Here is a 19,853-nt window from a genome sequence, read left to right as displayed (position 1 = left end):
ACTGTATAGGGGAGGGGAAATTTTCCTTCTTACCCTCTTAGGTTCTATACCTGAGTCCTGCAAATTAAAAGACAAACTAGCAGGAGAAAAGGTACAGTTTTTTTATTATGTGCATGGTGGCTTCACAGAAAACGAGTGAGAAACCCAAAGAAGCTGCTAGAAAGGGGAGAAGTAACTAGACACATGAAGAATGTTTGGGGCCTTGGCTGGGCAGCTCAGTTGGTTAGAGTGTTGTCCCCATACCCCAAAGCTGTGGGTTTGATCCCCAGTCCAGGCAGACCAAGAACCCAAGGAACTTTGTCTTTCTAACGAAGAGAAGACCAAGTTCTCGTTTTGCATCAGTGTACTTTGATATTAAGCTTCACTTTTTAACAATTTAATTCATTCAGCCCTGGCCAGTGTTTGATTCCTGGTCAAGGGCATGTACCTGGGTTGAAGGTTCGCTCCTGCCCCTCCCCCCTCCCAATCTGGGGCATGTGTGGAAGGCAACCAGTGGATGTGAGACACATGGATCTCTCTCTCTCTCTCTCTCTCTCTCTCTCTCTCTCTCTCTCAGCGAGTCTGGCCAGGCTAAGGCAGGAGCAGGAAGCTCGTGTGTGTGGTCTTCCTCACCCCCCATGGCTGATGGACACTGACCCCCAAAGAAACACCTGGGCTTCCTTAACCTCCAAACATCGCAGGACCCATTTAAGTGCATCCTTGTGGCTTCATGGCCATCGAGAGCCCAGCTCATGGGGGCAGGTGGCCACATCACCTGCTCTAGGAAGTTAGAGTCCAGGTGGCCTTTGGCCTAGGCTGCCAGGCAATGGCTGCCCAGTGTGGAGGCCTGCGGCCAGGCGAGGGGCACCAGGAAGGAGAACCAGGTTGGCAGGCCCCCTGCTGATGCCCTGCGAGATGGACTGGGTACCTGGTGCCCCATCTTGGTGACCGGGGCCCTCTGCTGGCGTCCTCTGCAGGCAGTGTCCTGGAGTCCGAGGCGCTCTGTTCCTGCCACAGGCTGGACCGGAGGACAGGGACACTCCAGTGCCTCAGGGCTGAAGGCAAGGGAAAGCCAGAGCTGACTCTCTTTGGGGACACGCTCGCTCCACTGGGTGTTCAGCACTTTTCATCCACGGTCCTCCCGCCTGACAGACACCAGACACCTCAACTTCAAACGCAGGAAGGACAATACTCTCAACAATAAAGATTAAAAAAACACAGCTCTGGAGCATTGCACTGTAAATATCCAAATAATAATAATGATGATGATAAAATGGAATAATTTTTCTTCCAAAAAATGCAGGAAGGACAGATAACGGCCCAGCCTCAGGGACAAACGGGGCCTCTTAACCTGTTGTCTCCCTCCTTGGGTAGACTTCTGTGTCTCGGCCCTCCTGTTAGCAAGGAGAGTGAGCCGGGCCTCTGGCCCCAGCGCTGGCTCCTGCGAAGAAAATGCAACGTGTTGGCTCAGAGGCTGCCAACTGGTCACCCCCAGGCTGATTCCGGCCCCGACATGTTTGAATGTAGCCCAGCCAGCGAACAAGTTTACCATTGAACATTGGAGGTTTCTGATATAAACCTAGATTTCCAGCTTTTTAAAAAAAAATAAGAAAGTGTGGCAACAATGGGCCCTGGTTCTGGTAAGTGTGTGGAGCTGAACAGTGGCTGCCCCCAGGCTCCCCACAGTCCCCATCAGCCCCAGCTGCCTACCCGGCTGCAGCCCTCGCGGTATCTGGTTGGGGCAGCAGCATCCGAGGTCCTTCAGGAGGTGCCTCCCGGGGCAGTGCCAGCCCAGCATGCAAAGGCGTGGCTCCGCCAGCAGGTGGCGGTGCAGTGCAGGGACTGGCGTTCTGGGCTGGTCTCAGCCTGGGAGTGGTCCAGGGCAGCTTCCCCTCAGGTGAGGACTTCTCATTGCTGGGTTTTTAAAAACAGCTTTGTGGTATAATTGACATACAATATACTGCACATATTTAACTTGTTACAATTTGACAGATTTGGATTTACATATACGCCTGCAAAACGATTACAGTCAGGATCATGAGCATAACAGTTACTCCCAAAAGGTTCCTCTTGCCCTCCCCCCACTCACAAATTTATTTCATTTTCTAGAAATGTTTGCCTGTCTCCTTTCCCTCAACATCATTATTTTGAGATTCACCCATGCTGTTGCTTTTATAGTAAACTAGAGGCTCCAAGCACAAAATTTGTGCATTTTTTTTGGGGGGGGGGGGGGGGGTCCCTCAGCCCGGCATGCGCCCTCTCGCAGTCTGGGAAGGGGCCTAAGCCATCAGTCAGGCATCCCTAGTGCTCCAGCCACCACCACTACGCTCACCAGCCATGAGCCCAGCTTCTGGCTGAGCAGTGCTCCCCTGTGGGAGCGCACTGACCACCAGGGTGCAGCTCCTGCATTGAGCGTCTGCCCCCTGGTGGTCAGTGTGTGTCATAGCAACTGGTCATTCCACCGTCAGGCCCAAACTGGCTCTCTGACATCCCCTGAGGGGTCCTGGATTTTGAGAGGGTGTAGACCAGGCTGAGGGACCCCAACGGTGCACAGTTGGAGCTGGGGAGGGAAGAGGGGCTCCAGGGCATGTCCAGCCCTTCTCACTCAGTCCCGGATCAGCTGGACTCCAGCAGCAAGCTAACCTACTGGTCAGAGTCTGTCCCCTGGTGGCCAGTGCATGTCATAGCAACTGGTTGACCTGTCTCCTGGTCAGACTTCCAAGGGGACACTTTGCATATTAGCCTTTTATGCTATTAGCAATAGATGTGACTGTATTGGGGGGTGGGCCTCTAAAGAGGGAATTAAGGTAAAATGAGGTTACTAGGGTGGGCACTGATCTAATCTGACTGGGTTCTACAAGAGGAGATTAGGACTCAGGCACACAGAGGGAGGACCATGTGAGGACAACGAGATGATAGGGAGGGGAAGAAAGGGAGGTGGGGAAGGGAGCCTGCAGGATGGCTCGGAGGTGGGAATGGCTGGCTGATGTGGCCTCAAGTCCCAGCACCGGCACGGCGTCCTCCCCCACAGGAGTGGCCCCCCATCACTCCACGGTGTCCATCGCCCCACGGCGTCCACCGCCCCACAGTGTCCACTGCCCCAAGGCGTCCATCGCCCAAGGCGTCCATCGCCCCACGGCATCCACCGCCCCGCAGTGTCCATCGCCCCGCGGCATCCACCGCCCCGCAGTGTCCATTGCCCCACGATGTCCACTGCCCCAAGGCGTCCATCGCCCAAGGCGTCCATCGCCCACGGTTTCTGTCACCCATATGCCCACAGCACAGGTCGCAGCCTGCCGGTCTTTCTCTTTTAAGTTAGACGTTGGGTGACGTTGGTTAACAGGACCATACAGGGTTCGAGTGTGCACTGGTTTGATGTGTGATCTGTGCACTGCATTGTGTGCCCACCACCCAGGTCAGACCATCTCTGTTGGCAGGGCCTTTCTGGAGTAGCCACAGGCACATGGGTTGTTTCCCATTTATCTCAACTGGTTTCTCCCCATCCTGCCCCGTTGGCTGCATCCACAGCCGATTAAATTCAACGGAGGCTGCGGCAAGAGGCCAGCCCCGGCCTCTCCCTTTCAGGGAGCTCAGGGCTCCTGGGGGAGCCAACCCCAGGGCCACATACCCTTTGATGGGACAGGTGAGGGGCAAAATGTAGTTGATCCTCTCTTTGGCCATCAGGACCCACGGGGAGCAGCGGGAGTTAGGAGGGTCCTGAGAGGAAGCCAGAAAGATGGCCGGGGCCCAGGAGGGGGCCTGGGAAGGGCTCTCACTGTCCACCCTTTCACTGAAACCACTCTATGTCCAATTTGGCTCCTTTTTGTTGGGAACTGTGGGGGGATGCGAAGAGGTGTTATCTACCTGGTGATCTGCATACACATCAAACCGCAAATGGCACAACCTGAGGGCTGCCGAACGGCCTTGGGTAAGTCAGTCTCTGGGCCTCAGTTTTCCTGGTTATGAGATGGAACTGTGACCATCTGCCGTGGCCCACCCACTCCATGCAGATCCGAGCCAGAATGAGGGCGGCTACCCCAGAGGATCAGAGGCACCACATCCACGCGCACAGGGGCCCTCCCTCCTCCTCTTTCAAAGGAAGGGGTCTGGGAGCAGGCGAGCTGGCAGAGAGGGCCAGGTTTGGAGTGCAGGCCCATGGCGGGTGGGACAGCACCTCCTTCTCCGCACCCTGCGTCTGGGCTCAGGAACTATCCTCCCTGCCCGTCCCCTGCCTTGGCTGTGAGCTCTGAGTGGCATCTCCTGAACAGCTTATCAGCGGGAGGTGTGTGTGCGTGTTTGTGTGTGTGTGCATGTGTGTGTGCGTGTTTGTGTGTGCGTGTGCGTGTGTGTGTGCGTGTGTGTGTGCATGTGTGTGCGTGTGTGTGTGTGTGTGTGGGGGGGGGACAGGGGGCACAGTGACCCTGGTCCCCTGGGGCGGGCTTGTTATTCCCCACACCCCAGGTGGCTAACAGGAAGCCAGCTCTGCAAGTCCCCTGGACGAGGGGATTTTTCTCCGTCTGCAGGAAAGCCCCGCGGGTGTCCTGGACCCAGCCCAGGCGGCCTCCTGCTGACAGTCGGTCCTCTGTACACTTTTGCTTTCCTTTTACTCAGCGTATGATCTTCCTGGTAGTGGTTCATTGCACACGCCCTCCGTGCGCTTTGATCCGGTGACCTCATCTCCACAACCTCTAAATCTCGGACTTATAGGAAAGTGAAACCTAGCAGCGGCCCACTGTCCCCTGGGCCGGCCCGCTGACCCTTGGCTTCCTGACAGATTGGCCTGCGGCCAGCAGGGTGGCAAAGGCCCCTCCCTGCCCCCTCACCCCACCCCGGCCCAGCCCCCTCCCCTGCGGGCTCCTCCTCATGGTGCCCTGGCACCTCCTGCCTCGTCCCTCCTAGTGTGTGCCGTGCCCACCCTGCAGAGGCCCCGATTTTCCTCCTCTCCCCACACAGCCCCGGGACCTGTAATGTCACTTCCTCTTTGCTCTTCCTGCTCCCAGGGCTAAGACTTCCTTCTGCTTTTTCTCCCAGTGGTATTTCTTTTTTTCTTTTTCAGGGGAGAGGGCGAACGCAGTCCCCCACTACCACAAGTGATCGGTCACGTTTCCCATGGGGAAATGGCAGGACTCCACACACCTGGAGCGCAAGGGACAAGCCTCGCCCTGGGAGAACCACCTTCTGATCATGGTCCTCCCCTGCCAGGTAGCTACCCCAGTGCTACTTTAGCCATCTATTTTTTTTTTACATTATTTAAAAATTAAGATAAAATTTACATACACAGTATCCACCCCTTTAAAATGTCAGTTCAAAAATATAGCACTAAATTAAAGTGTGCAGTTCAGTGGTCTTTAGTTGTGCGACTCTCAGCACAATCAATTTTAGAACGTTTTTCTCACCCCAAAAAGGAACCCCAACCCCTCCGTTGTCACTCCCAGTGCTCCCTTCCCCAGCTCCTCGCACCCACGCATCTGCTTCCTGCAGATAAATACTTTCTTTTTGTACCATCTTTTTCTTTGCCAGCTTTTTGAGAATTAAGAAATGCTTCAATTAACTCTGGACATCCTAAATTTTCTCCAGGATCCCAAGTATTGCCAGCTCCTGTGACTCCCTCCAGTTCAGGAAATACACCTTCCCATTTGTTGCGCATTGGTCCAACACTCTTTCCACTACAAATTCTTCAGGCTCTGCCTCGCCAACGTTTTTACTCTTTCCGGTCTGTTTCTTTCCCGCGTTTTGTGATGCAGTCTTGTTGGAGGCCATTGTTTATTGCAGACTGAAGAGTTAATTCCCCGCCTCTGAGCTGCTCTGGGTCCCCAACCTCGGCATCTCTGTGTGTTCCTCCAGTGACTGTCACAAAATACCTCGAACAATCCACTGTAGCACATATGCTCAAGCACATGACATAATCATAAAAATCATGCTAGTATTTAAATAAGATAAATTGCATCAAGAGACTCATATTAGACATTTGCTCAGCAAATTATATAAAAATAAATTATTTGAGATTTAAATATTAGCTATTAAGTGGAAAAGGCATATAATTCTGCAAAGACATCAAGTCAAAGGAAACTCAAGCTGCAGTAGCAAGTACACCCACAATTTCCGCGTCTTGGCACAATAAAGGTTGGTTCCTCAGGCACATTACAGTCCAGAGCCCCAATTCCTAGTCAGCATTGCCTTCCCTCTTAGGTGTCCAGTGTCCCCTAGAACCTCCGCATCCTCCGCATCCAGGAAGCAGGTGGTGGAAGAACGGGTGGAGCCGTGGCCCAGAAAGAGCACATGTCCTTTCTCTCACGGTGTGTGGAGAAGGTTTAGAATGCAGTCCCAGGCTGGGCGGCTGCTTCCCGGAAGCTTGTCCTCACTTGGAATCTTGCTGAGTACCGGTACCTTTTGGGTCCAAAAGGTACTGTGTCACGGGGACACTATATGTCAATGGAGCCGATAGGCGTGGAGGCCATGCACACTGCCCACACCCCCGCTCACTGCACACGCCATTGTCCTGTTCTAAACCACCCTTGTATTCTTGCCCTTGTTCTTTCTTTATTTCTGTCTGATGCCCCAAGATTCCTTCTTTTGCTATTGCGTTTTTGCTTGGAGAATCTCCTTTAGCCTCTATTTAGGTCTACTGGTGACAAATTCTCTTAGTTTTCTTCCATGGGAGACCTTGACTTCCTCTTCATTCCTGAAGGGTCATTCCTCTGGACATCGAATTCTGAATTGATAGTTCTTTTTAGGGGAAACTACACTTTTCTAATCTGTTGATTTGTCTTTTCTGAACAAATCCACAGAAATCAAAGTATTGCTTAAATTGCTATTGTTTTATAATATACTAAGGTCTGGTTCATGAAATTCATGCGGGTGGGTGGTGGGGGGGGAGTCCCCTTAGCCTGGCCTGCACCCTCTCGCAGTCCGGGAGCCCTCGGGGGATGTCCAACTGACGGACATCCTTAGCGCTGCCTCTGAGGCGGGAGAGGCTCCTGCCACCATGAGCCCGGTTTTTGGCTGAGCGGTGCTCCCCCTGTGGGAGAGCACTGACCATCAGCAGGCAGCTCCTGCATTGAGGGTATGCCCCCTGGTGGTCAGTGCATGTCATAGAGACCAGTCATTCGGCCGTTCAGTTCATTTGCGTATTGGGGTTTTATGATATAGGATTAGTCTCATTTCAAAATTGTCTTGGCTATTTTGTACATTTAAACATTTATACTAATTCTTTTTGTTAATCCTCACTTAAGGATATTTTCCATTGATTTTTAGAGAGAGTAGAAGGGAGGGGGAAAGACAGAGAGAAATATCGATGTGAGAGAGACACATTGATTAGTGGCCTCCTGCATTTGTCCTGACCAGGGCCAGGGATAGAGCCTGCAATCGAGGTACGTGCCCTTGACTGGGATTGAACCTGGGACCCTTCCGTCTGCAGGCTGATGCTCTATCCACTGAGCCAAACTAGCTAGGGGAACATTTATACTAACTTTTTAAACAGATCCCTAAGGTCCATGGAAAACCCCATTGAGCTTTAGATTGAGACTGTACTGAATTTATAAATATGGTATTTAGCTAAGAAGTGCTATCTTTACCATATTGAGACATTTACCCATGAACATAATATATAGATGTTTTATTTTCGGTCTTTTTAATATTATTTCATAGTGATTTGAGTATTTTATTACATTTATTCTCAGGTATTTCATAAGGGTAATTGTCATTGCTAATTTAATCTTCTTGCTTATTTTATATATTTGTTATTGCTATTATTAACCAAAGCCTATTAATTTTTGGATGTTAATCTCATAAACTTTTTAGGGAATTGACTGCATTTTCAATATCTTCTAGAATTATTGAAATATGAGGGTTTTCTACTTTTTGAGTCAATTTGGATAAATTATATATTTTCCAAGTAAATCATCCATTTCATCCAGATTTTCATATTTATTGGTGTAATGTATTGATACACATTATATTCTTTTGCTAAATCTCTATATTGTTAGGAATACTCCCTTTTTGTTGGCATATTAATTCTATATTGCATTGTATTCAGTGACTATAGCTCATGTGATTTTATTTTTTGTTTATTTTTTAAAAATATATTTTTATTTATTACAGAGAGGGAGAAGGAGGGGGAGAGAGAAAGAGAGGAGAGAAAGAGAGAGAAGCATTGATGAGAGAGGCACACATTGATTGGTTGCCTCCCACATATGCCCCACATATATCGGGGTGGGGATCAAACCTGTAACCCAGGTACATGCCCTTGACCAGAATCGAATTCAAGACCCTCCAGTGCACAGGTCAACACTCTAACCCAGGGGTGGGGAGCTTTTTTACTGCCAAGAGCCTTTTGGGTATTTATAACATCACTTGCTGGCCATACAAAATTATTAACTTAAAAGTCAGCCCGCTTTATTTGGTCAAACATTTAATTAACTCACCCCTAATGCCCTCGCAGGGCCAGACCAAATGATTTTATGGGCCTTATATAGTCTGAAGGCTAGAAGGTCTCCATCCTTCTAACCACTGAGCGTGTCGACCTGGGCTACTTTTTTTTTTTTTTAATACATTTTATTGATTTTTTACAGAGAGGAAGGGAGAGGGATAAAGAGTTAGAAACATTGATGAGGGAGAAACATTGGTCAGCTGCCTCCTGCGCACTCCCCACTGGGGATGTGCCCGCAACCAAGGTACACGCCCTTGGCCGGAATCGAACCTGGAACTGTTCAGTCCGAAGGCCGACGCTCTATCCACTGAGCCAAACCGGTTAGGGCTGGGCTACTTTATTTTTAAAGTTTGTGGTGTAACACAGGACATTTTCATGAATGTTTGATATATTTGGAAAGAATATATGTTCTTTGGTTTGAGGAGTGAAATATTGTGTACATTTGCTAGATAAAGATTAATTGCACTCTTCAAATCATTTATAGCCTTACTAAATTTTTGTCTTCTTGATCTCTCAGTTTCTGAGAGATGTTAAAGTATCCTACTATGTGCCTTTTTAAAATTTCATCTTTTATTCATATCACTTTTTGCTTTTTATTGGAAAGATATTTTGTTGGGTGTATAAACATTTGAAACTACATATTTTCTTACGAGATTATTCCTCCTATCAATATGAATTCCCTCCTGAATAAGAATAATGACTTGCACTTAGTTTAAGGTAACTTTTACTTTGATTTACAAAAAACTAGATCAAAGGATTTATGTAAGACCAGAGGCCCGATGCACGAAATTTGTGCAAGAGTAGTCCTTCCTTTCCCCGGCTGCTGGCACTGGCTTCCCTCTGGCACCCGGGACTCAGGCTTCTCTCAAAGCCCTGGCTTTGTCCGGAAGGTTGTCCGGAAGGATGTCTGGTCTAATTAGCATATTATACTTTCATTATTATAGACTAGAGGCCCAGTGCATGAATTTGTGCACAGGTGGGGTCTGGCTGGCCCGCCCAGTTGGGGGTGGGTTGGGGTGGGGCTGGCCAGGGGGGAGGGGCCACGAGAGGTTGGCCAGCCAACCCACCCCCGATCTGGGTTGGGAGGGCCAATTGGGGGCAGGGCTGGCCTAGGGGAGGGGCCGCCCACCATCGGGCTGGTTGGCCGGCTACAGTGTGTGTCATAGCGACTGGTTGTTCCTGTCGTTCCGGTCATTCTGGCATTCTAGTTGCTTGGCTTTTATATATATAGATAAGGATGCAGGGTGTGAAGGTGACTCTTGGTTGCCCTCTTATGTCTTCTAGAGATATGTCCAAAGTTTGGTGGTCTCAGATGGAATAGGTGTCTGGGAAGTATAGAGCTGTGGTCTCACTTCAGCTCTAGAAACAACCAATACATTACAGCATATATACAGCAGAAATTCAGTCCTCCAGGGAGTATGGCCTCCTGGCCTGATATCTGAGTCCTTTCTGAGTTAACAATCTCCTCCTATTGGCACCTGTGCTGCCAGGCCAGGGATTTTCCCTCGGTCTACATTATCTTGAAGGATCTCCAAGGCAAGCCTGCTCATGGACTACCTCAACCTGATTGCTTGATGTTCGCATTTGCTTGGTATGTTTTTCTTTTCTTTATTTTTAATCTTTTTGGACTTTGTTTTAGGTGCACCTCAGAGACAGGCTATAACTAGGTTTCATTTCTTGGGTTTATTTTTTTACCTGCTCAAACTGAAAATCCCTGTCAATCAATAGGTGAATTTAACCCATTAACATTTATTATGGATACTGCTTTGTTTGGACTTATTCCTATCTATTTTATTTTTTATTCTTTTATCTCCTTTCCTGACTTTTGTTGGATTTCTGAAATTAGAATTGTATATTTCTTCAATGGTTTGGAAATTATTTATTTTGTTCATATGTTCTTCAATATACCAGTTAAACTTACATGTTTTTCATTTTTTATTGTTAATAACTACATCTTCCCAATGAGAAAAAGAACCTTGGCATCTTTTGCTTCCCTCCACTGCACCTATGATATCATCATTCCAGATTATTGTTGAATTTTTTTTTGCAATTACCATTTATATAGACTCAACTTTTTGATTTCATGGTCATCATAGCATTAACTTTCTGTTTTCTTCTCTTTTTGTTTGTTTTTTGTTAATCCTCACCCAAAGATATTTTTTCCACTGATTTTTTATTTATTTATTTTTTTTAGAGAGAGAATGGAGGGGAGGGGGAGAAACAAAGAGAGAGAAGTGTCAGTGTGAGAAGGACACATTGAGTTGTTGGCTCCCGCACACACCCCAAATGGCACCCGGATTGAGCCTGCAACTGAGGTAAGTGCCCATGACCGGAATCCAGCCTGCCATCCTTCCGTCCACGAGCCCATGCTCTAACCACTGAGCGACCGGCTAGAGCCATGTTTTTCTTCTTTATGAATCAATTCCTCAAATCGTTCTTTTTTTTTTTTTTTTTTTAAATCTTTATTGTTCAGATTATTACATTTGTTCCTCTTTTTTCCCCCCATAACTCCCCTCCTTCCAGCTCCCACCCCACCCTCCACCCTCACTCCCCACCCACTGAGTTCATCCATAGGTGCATGATTTTTGTCCAGTCTCTTCCCGAATCTCCCATTCCCCTTTCCCCCCCAAGAATAGTCAGTCCATTCCCTTTCTATGTCCCTGATTCATTATAGTCACCAGTTCATTCTGTACATCAGGTTATTTATTCACTTGATTCTTAGATTCATTTGTTGATAGATGCATATTTGTTGTTCATAATTTGTATCTTTACCTTTTTCTTCTTCCTCTTCTTAAAGGATACCTTTCAGCATTTCATATAATACTGGTTTGGCGGTGATGAACTCCTTTAGTTTTTCCTTATCTGTGAAGCTCTTTATCTGACCTTCAATTCTGAATGATAGCTTTGCTGGATAAAGTAATCTTGGTTGTAGGTTCTTGGTATTCAGCACTTTGAATATTTCTTGCCATTCCCTTCTGGCCTGCAAAGTTTCTGTTGAGAAATCAGCTGACAGTCGTATGGGTATTCCCTTGTAGGTAATTGAGCCTCTTTCTCTTGCTGCTTTTAAGATTTTCTCTTTGTCTTTTGCTCTTGGCATTTTAATGATGATGTGTCTTGGTGTGGTCCTCTTTGGATTCCTTTTGTTTGGGGTTCTCTTCGCTTCTTGGACCTGTAAGTCCATTTCTTTCACTAGGTGGGGGAAGTTTTCTGCCATTATTTCTTGAAATAGGTTTTCAATATCTTGCTGTCTCTCATCTTCTGGGACTCCAATGACTCTGATATTAGTTCGCTTAAAGCTGTCCCAGAGGCTCCTTACGCTGTCTTCACACTTTTGGATTCTTTTTTCATTATGCTTTTCCAATTGGGTGTTTTTTGTCGAATCTTTGGTTTGATTCTTGCACTCCTCTGGTCTGCTATTGGGTATAATATTCTTTATTTCAGTCCGTGTATGCTTACTTTCTAATTTCTTTATCGTAGCATCGAGGGTCTCATTAGTTTTCGTGAGGCTCTGCACAAATTTATGGCAAGCCCTCAAAATTGCGATTCTTAGCTCCATATCCTCCATTTCTGTCATGTTTTTTTGTCTCCGCATCTTTTATGCTTTCTTGGTGCACCCCCTTGTGGTCTCTGTGCGCAGTCTTGTTCTAGCGAAGCCTTAATTGTTGTAGTTAACACTAGAGGGATTTCTCCTCAAATCGTTCTTCCATCAAGTGAATAAAATACTGTCATTTTATACCTGAAAATTTCATTTTGCTCCCACAGTTGAATGAGAGAGTAGCTGCTTGTAAAATTACAGATTTCAGGATTATCCCTCAGCAAAAAGGAGACTTAAGAACTGTACATTTTACTGTATGGAAGTCATACCTCAGTAAAATTTTAAAAATATCCCTCAACTTGGAATATTCAGCATCCAATATTATTAAGGAAAGTCTACTGTTAATGTGATTCATATTATTTTATATGCAATCCATGTTTTTCTCCTTGGGTAGTCTCTTTATCCCCAATTCTCTGAAATTTCATCACTATATGTCAAGATAAAGATCTTTTTTATATATATTCTGTTTAGCAGCTGGTGGACTTTTTCAATCTGAAGAGTCATGTCTTTCTTAATGTAAATTTTTCTCTATTCTTTTTTGTATTTATTAAATGATCTACTTTTATTCTTCCTCATTTTTATTAGATATTTGAAAAATCTTTACCTTGGAAGCCTCATGATATATGGTGTAGGTCACATTCTTCAAAGAATTTTCAAAGTACTTCCACCACTTGATGTATCACTAATTGAATTGTGCTAATGATTAGCAAAAAAGCATTTAGGATACAATGAATAGGCAAGCCACAGACTGGGAGAAAATCAGAATACATATACATGGCAAAGGATTTGTATTCAAAATATAAAGCACTCCTTCTGTAAGATAAATACACTTAAGATGGGCAAAATGCACTGAACTAAACAAGAACTATATTGTGTAATAAGTAGTAAAACATATTTTTAAGCATTTAAATACAATCAAGTTACTTTATTTTTTTATTTTTTCATGGTAAAATAGGCGTTTTATCTATTTGTATGTAAACTTATAAACCAACCAGCCAAACTGGTACTATTGTCATGACAGCAAAATACAAAAATCATCTTCTACAAATACTTGAGTAATAAAGAAATTAAAGGTTGTAGTAAAACAGCAAAAGGGGCAGAGAAAACCAGTGAAGCATATTATAGTTTAACCATTCACCTGAACTGAAGCTTTGAACAAGCCTTCCAATCCCAGAAAACATGAGTAATCCTTTATCACACACCTTTGTACTTTTACTTGCTATTTTTGAGGTTAAGATTCTAGATCTAGCGTTATCCAAATACTAAATCTAGTATTATATCTAATTATCTCTAGCCAGAGGCATCTTTTATCATTTGTCTAACAGCAGCAAGACTACAAAGCCTCTTTACTTAGATTCCAATCATACCCGACCCCCACCCTCCAAATTGGCACAGAAGGCATAATGAGAAGCAGCACATCAAGGCAGAAATATGTAGAAAAATCCTAGGAGAGGTAATACAGCCACTGCCCAAACTGAAATTGAGTAATACACCCATCATCACACTCTGTTCATGGCTATATGTTCGTGGACTCAGGCGATATGCTCATGGAATAAGCTGGGAATGAACCCGCGGATTGCTGGGCACCACAATACGTAGGGGCTTGCAGTATTGCATCACAGGTTTTCCCCAGCAATTTCCAAAGAGGCCTCCAAATCACTGACAGGATTTTGCCGGAACTGGATCTGGGGCTGCAGGGCTTCCTCTCCATAACTAAGGAATCGGTTGTTCCAGGCCTGGGGACACCAGGTCTGACCGTTCCAGGCAGGGTAGTTCCAAGATGGGCTGGTCCAGGAATGGTTGGTCCACATGGAGAGGTTTCCAGAAGCGTTCACCAGGCATCCCTGGTGACAGGAGGAGAGGCCCAGGAACTCTGTAGTTGCTGAGCTCATTGGAGTCACACGGTGGCTCTTCTTTGGCCAGTTGTATTTCTGCCACCTCCTACATTTCGTTCTCTGGTTCTGGAACCAGGTGTTAATCTGTTTGTAGCTAAGGTCCGGGATGTTGGAAAGTTCTTGCCTCTGCTGGAGGCTGAGATATTTCTGTCTTTGAAATCTCTCATTGAGTCCACAGAGCTGGGGCTGTCAGCAGACGGTTCGGATCTTCTGATTCTTGACCTGGGCTTTCTCCTCCTCCCCTGTCCCGTTCTCTACAGAGGTGGGTAGTGTTGCACTGGGACTGCTGGGACTGGTGGGAGAATCAGGGCTGTTCTGAATAAGCAGTCTCCGTGTGGAGCGTCTCAGCAGATGACATTCGCAAGGATGCAGAGTTTTCTTCAGGCTCATAAATCTCAGGCACTGGTGAAGGCTCCCTAGACTTGGATGATTCGGAGCAGGGCAGACTTTGGGATAAGCCGAATCCACACTCATGCTGCTGAGTTGAAGGAGAGAGAAAAAAACACCAAAGAGATAGATTGTAAGAAAGACCCAGGCTTCAGTATGTAGCGAGAAGAGCTTAGAGAAATATGAAAATCTCCAGATGTAAAAGTACCAAAAAGACGGGAGGAAATGGGTCAGCTTTGCAGTGACAGTCAATTGTGCAAAAAAGATGAAAAATTTGGAGGCTCCGGATTTATAAAGGAGGCTCAACCAAATTTAGGCCCACCCTCCTGGCCCAATCAAGTTACTTTGTAAGAAAATCTGTAATTTCAAATTTTGGGGGTGGAGTAGGGGTAACTAGCTGATTGTTTCAGGTTGATCATGCTCCCACAAAGTGTACACTTTTTGTTGGTTATTAATTAAAGGTTCCAGGATCAACATAAGGATAAGCAAGAAATTCCCCCAGTTTGTTGCCTTCTAAGTCATCATGAAGCATTCGGAAGCAAGCATCACAAAAGAAACACGGATCATCTGGTGCAAAACTGTCATCGTTGGTCACCCATCTGGCTGTGTACATTTTACAAACAAAACATTTTCTGGTCCATAGCCAATGCTTGGTAAGAAGGGGATAAAGTATTCTACCCAAGCAGTCATCTCGATGCACAAGCCTTATGTCAGTAATGACAACATGTTCACAGTCTCCCTGGTGACAGTATAAGTAGGGAAAACCCAGTTTAATATGTAAGTCATTGAGGGTGAAATCTTCCGTTTCAGCAGTCTGAAACTTTCTATCGCCTCTGTCATGGGACTCTGACCACTCAATGATAGTTCTGCTCAGATCTCTGCATTCAGGGTATCTTCTATCGTTACAAAATGTTCCTTCAAAATAAAAGAAGGCTGATTTGTATAGGTCTTTGTTGCTGTGCTCAGCGGCCTGGTCAGGAGTGTTGCTGAATCCCCCACCAGTTTGGAGGTCACTGACGCAGCAAATTGGATCCCTTAGTTCCGTGAGCTTCTGACTGCCCAGTACCAGCATCGTCTGGTATGGTTTGTGTTCTTGGTGCTTATGAAATGTAACAGGGTATAAGACATTCACAGATAGGATAAGTTCCCCCTCTTCAGTCATGTCTGCTGGATTTTCAGGCTTTTTACCTATGGCGTGTGAGTCCATCTCATAAGCAAGTATTTCTTGCCTGCAGGCTCGATCTATGGTTAATGTTTCTTCCAGACGCTCCAAAAGCTTCTTTCTAACCCCCAAGGTCACTAGGTCAGTATCCTCTGTGATGACTTCTGGGTCCTGGTCCTCACAGCACTGCAGTTTATCAGGGCCCCAAACTGTCTTCAGCTCGGTCCCTGCCTCCAGATCGCAGCCCAGATCCCGTGCCAACGCGGCATCGTCCCAGCCCCGGTTGGCGACCCCTCCTTGCCCAGGCAGCTCGGAGGCCGGAGGCCGGATGCCGGATACCGGAGGCTCCTTCAGCGACAAATCCCCTTGCCCGCGCAGCCGGTCACCCACAGCTCCCCGAAGGCGCCCACGTGGAAAGCGCGTGTGTTTAGCTCTGGCTTCTTGTGTTCTGGAAAGTTGCAGCCACCACTGCTGACCACCGGGTCCTGCTCGCTGCCAACCCCGCTACTCGTTGGGATGCCCTGGCTGCTTTCAGCCATGTTCTCCCCACCCCTCTATTCTTTTTGCTTCATTTTCCTTAGCTGCTCCTTCTGAAATTTTAGGTATTTAAAGTTCTATATCTATTCTCTTTCCTATTGTAGATATGTCTTTGGAATTTTGCGGTGCATTCTGTTTGATTCTAGATCTTGAATTCATTTTTAAAAATATATAATTTTATTGATTTCAGAGAGGGAGAGAGAGAGAAACATCAATGATGAGAGAGAATCATTGATTGGCTGCCTCCTGCATGCCCCCTACTAGGGTTTGAGCCTGCAAACCAGGCATGTGCCCTGACCAGGAATCGAAGCAGGACCTACTGGTTCATAGATTGGTGCTCAACCACTGAACCACACCAGCCAGGCATGAATTCATTTTTTAGCTGTAATCTTTCTGCTTCTCACAATATCTAATGGACTAATTTTATTTCAATGATTAAATTATTCATTTCCAAGGTTTCTAAATATTTTTTATGCAAAATCAATTCGCATCTAATTATATTTATTCTAAAACCCAGGTCTGTCTGCTTTATTAACTCTCTTTTTCAGGTATGAACTCCTCCTCTTGCTGAGTGCCTTTCCCCCATGATATTAACTTTCCTCAAATACTTGGATTTTCTTGTCTGTGAGCTTCCATTGGAACTGGGATTCCTTATTAGCCTGAGGGTCGTGCTTGCAACAAGGAGTAGGATATGCAGGTGTGAACTGCACTGCACCTGTATACAGTGATACTGAGAAATGGGTGAGATGTGCTGCTGGGACAAGGTGAGTCCATGGTTAAGCTTTCTGGATACAGAGGCTTCTGTTCCCCTAGGGAGCGGGGGCTTTGCCTGGCTTCTCTGACCCAGACATCTCCCCCCCACCCCCCCACCCCCGCCCTGCTCCTGCCCATGGGAACACACCTTTCTGCTCATTGTCGGGCCTGAGATGAACACTCCTGGCTTTCCATTCTGTGATGCCCCAACCGTTCGTGGACACACGGGGCCTCTCCCCCTCCCAGTTCACAGTTCTGGGTGGGAAGGACCCCCAGAGCTGCCCCACCTTTTGCAGCATCCTCTCCTCGGTGGAGCTTTGGTCTTTGGGTTTCCATCTTCAACCTGATCCGTCTGGTTTTCATCTTTTATAATGGTTTTTGGTGATTAGGTGTTCCCTATATTGTTTTCTAGCGAGGATGTGAATTTATTTAGATCTCTTATGAGCAGTGTATAGAGAACTGGAGTAAAAAGAAACAACTATATGGGCTCAATCTGCTATCTTGAACCAGAAGTTGACAAGCTCTTTGTATAGATGACTGTAACACGTACCACATTGTACTGTAATTGCTTACCCCCCAGGGTGACTCCCAAGGACACGGACAAGGCTGTGCTCTTACTAGGATGGCTTCTAGTTCCTGGGGCTCAATATTTTTGGAATTAATTTGATGAATGAAAGAAGAAGTGATTGTGTCAGTGTGGTTACAATGAGGATTCTAGTTCTTACCCCATCATTTGTAAGATGGTTCCTATCTACACAATTGGAGAAAAGGTTAAAGATTAATCCTTTCGTTTTAATCGGAAGGAATTCCTTTAGTCTTTCTCATAGGCCAGCTGGGCTCACACTGAGCACTGTTTTCACTGACCTGAGAATGTCATACTTTCTTCTTCACTTTTTTTGTTTTGTTTTGTTCATCCTCACAGGAAGATATTGTTTCCATTGATTTTTACAGAGAATGGAAAAGAGGGGTAGAGACAGAGAGAAGCATCAATGTGTGAGAGACACATCAATTGGTTGCCTCCTGCACACACACACCCCGATCTGGGCTGGGGATTGAGCCTGCAACCAAGATATGTGCCCTTGACCAGAATCGATCCCACAACCCTTCAGTCTGCAGGTTGACGCTGTAACCACTGAGCAACCAGCTAGGGCTCTTTTTCACTTTTGAAGGTTAGTTTTTGTTGGATACTGAATTCTTTTTTTTTAAATTGTTTTAAGTATTACATATGTCTCCTTTTTCCTCCGATTGACACCCCCCCTGGCCACTCCCACCCCCTCAGGACAAGCCCCCACTGCCCCAGTGTCTGTGTGGATACTGAATTCTTGACAGTCTTTTATCTCTAAGCCTTTCAGTGTATCATCCCTCTGACCTCTATCATTTTTTTAATCCTCACCTGAGAATATTTTTCCATTGATTTTTTACAGAGTGGAAGAGAGAGGGAAAGACAGAGAAATATCAATGTGAGAGAAACACATCAATTGGTTGCCTCCTGCACACACCCCAACCAGGGCCCAGGCCATGGAAGAACCTGCAACCGAGGTACATGCCCTCGACCAGAATTGAATCTGGGACCCTTGGGTACATAGTCTGATGCTCTATCCACTGAACCCGACTGGCTAGGACTGACCTCTATCATTGTTGATAAGAAGTCAGCTGTTATTGAGGATTCCTTGTATGTGATGAGTTTTTTGTTGTTTGTTAGCCACTGAGATTCTCTTTGCCTTTGGTTTTTGACAATTTGACTGTGCTATACCTCAGTGTGCATTTCTTTGAGTGTATCCTCTTTGGAGTTTGTTGATTTTCTTCAATGTGGAGATTAATATTTTTTCATCAAATTTGGAAACTTCCTAAACTTACTTCTACAAATATATTTGTTCTTCCCCTTTCTCTCTCTTCTCCTCCTGGTTTTCCCATCATGTGTATGTTGGAGCGCCTAGTGATGTCCACAGGTCTCTATCGCCCCTGTTCCTCAGACTAGATAATCTCTATAATTTATCTTCAGGTTCATTGATCCTTTCTTCTGCACTCAGATCTGCTGTTGAGGCCCACTGGTGAGTTTCTCATTTCAGATACTGTGCTTTCCAACTCCATCATTTCCATTTGGTTGTTTTCATAATTTCTATCACTCTATTGATGATCTCTATTTGGTGAGCCACCAATGACATACTTTCCTTTAATTCTTAGACATGGTTTCTTTAGTACTTTAAACATATTTACAATAGTTGGTTTGAAGTCTTTGTAAGCCTAATATTTGGCCTCCTTTAGGGACAGTTTCTAGTGACTAATTTTTTCCTGTGCATGAGTCATACTTTCTTGGTGTCATTTTTTTTTCGGGGGGGGAAGTGAGGGAAGTGGTTGTTTTGTGTGTGTTTTTAGATAATGTAATGTGGCTACTCTCAATTTCAGACACCCCGCCCCCCCCGGTTTGATGTTGCTGCTGTTTGTTTAATGACTTTCCTGGACTAATTTTATGAAGTATGTATTTCCTGTAGTGTGAAGCCAATGCTATCTCTGCTCAGTTAGCGTAACGGTCAGCTAATGATTGGACAGAGATTTCCTTAAATGCCCTGAGCTAGGAAATCTTCTACCATTTGCTAAGAGCTCTGTGTGGGGGTTGAGGCATGTTTTTAATGCCAGGCAGTGTATGGCTCTGCCCTGGCCTTCACTTCCTGCTTGCACAGGCCCTGGAAGCCAGCCAAACCGAGAGACGGAGCCCTCCAGGTCTTTCCTGATCATGCACAGTCCCCTAGACCCCCAGGAGTACCCACAGCTTCTCATCCTCCCCGTGAACAGTTCATCTCTCAGATCTTCCTTTTAAATTTCTGGCCGTGCCTTTGTTTGTCCCAACTGTTATCAGTCTTGGGCAGCTGCAATGTTGAATAATTGAAGCTGATTATGTTTGACAAACGCCCTAAGAATAGGGGTTTTCCCAGGGAAAGAGCCCTGAGTGGGAATATAACAACTTGGGGGCAGGGGCTTTCCCATGGAGAGAGCTTCAAGTTGGGTTAGATGATAGCAACTCCCCAAGGTGAAGCTTTTCCAGGGAACTGCCGTGCAGTCAAACAGTAGCGGTGCTCTGGTGATGGAGCGCTCTGAGGGGCCCGCCCAGTCCGCTCC

General features: G+C 46.1%; 1 protein-coding gene, 1 non-coding gene and 1 pseudogene across 2 annotated transcripts; all 3 read right to left on the bottom strand.

Moving 5' to 3' along the window:
• Window positions 1–5,032: 5,032 nt before the first annotated feature.
• On the bottom strand, window positions 5,033–5,189 carry LOC139020264 (U1 spliceosomal RNA). Its single transcript, XR_011473270.1, has one exon. It is a non-coding gene; the product is annotated as a U1 spliceosomal RNA (small nuclear RNA).
• Window positions 5,190–13,618: 8,429 nt separating this feature from the next.
• Window positions 13,619–14,703, bottom strand: LOC139019286 (homeobox protein NANOG-like; annotated as a pseudogene).
• Window positions 14,704–14,735: 32 nt separating this feature from the next.
• LOC139019517 (snRNA-activating protein complex subunit 3-like) lies at window positions 14,736–15,985 on the bottom strand. Its single transcript, XM_070428525.1, is given in 3 exon segments — window positions 14,736–15,156; window positions 15,235–15,832; window positions 15,835–15,985. Coding segments are annotated over 3 exon segments (1,170 nt in total).
• Between the last annotated feature and the right edge of the window lie 3,868 nt (window positions 15,986–19,853).

This window comes from Myotis yumanensis, unplaced genomic scaffold (assembly GCF_028538775.1).
Source record: "Myotis yumanensis isolate MYYU_CA2020_CCGP unplaced genomic scaffold, mMyoYum1.0.hap1 SCAF_11, whole genome shotgun sequence".
Lineage (NCBI taxonomy): Eukaryota > Metazoa > Chordata > Mammalia > Chiroptera > Vespertilionidae > Myotis > Myotis yumanensis.
This window is presented reverse-complemented; position numbering and strand designations above follow the sequence as displayed.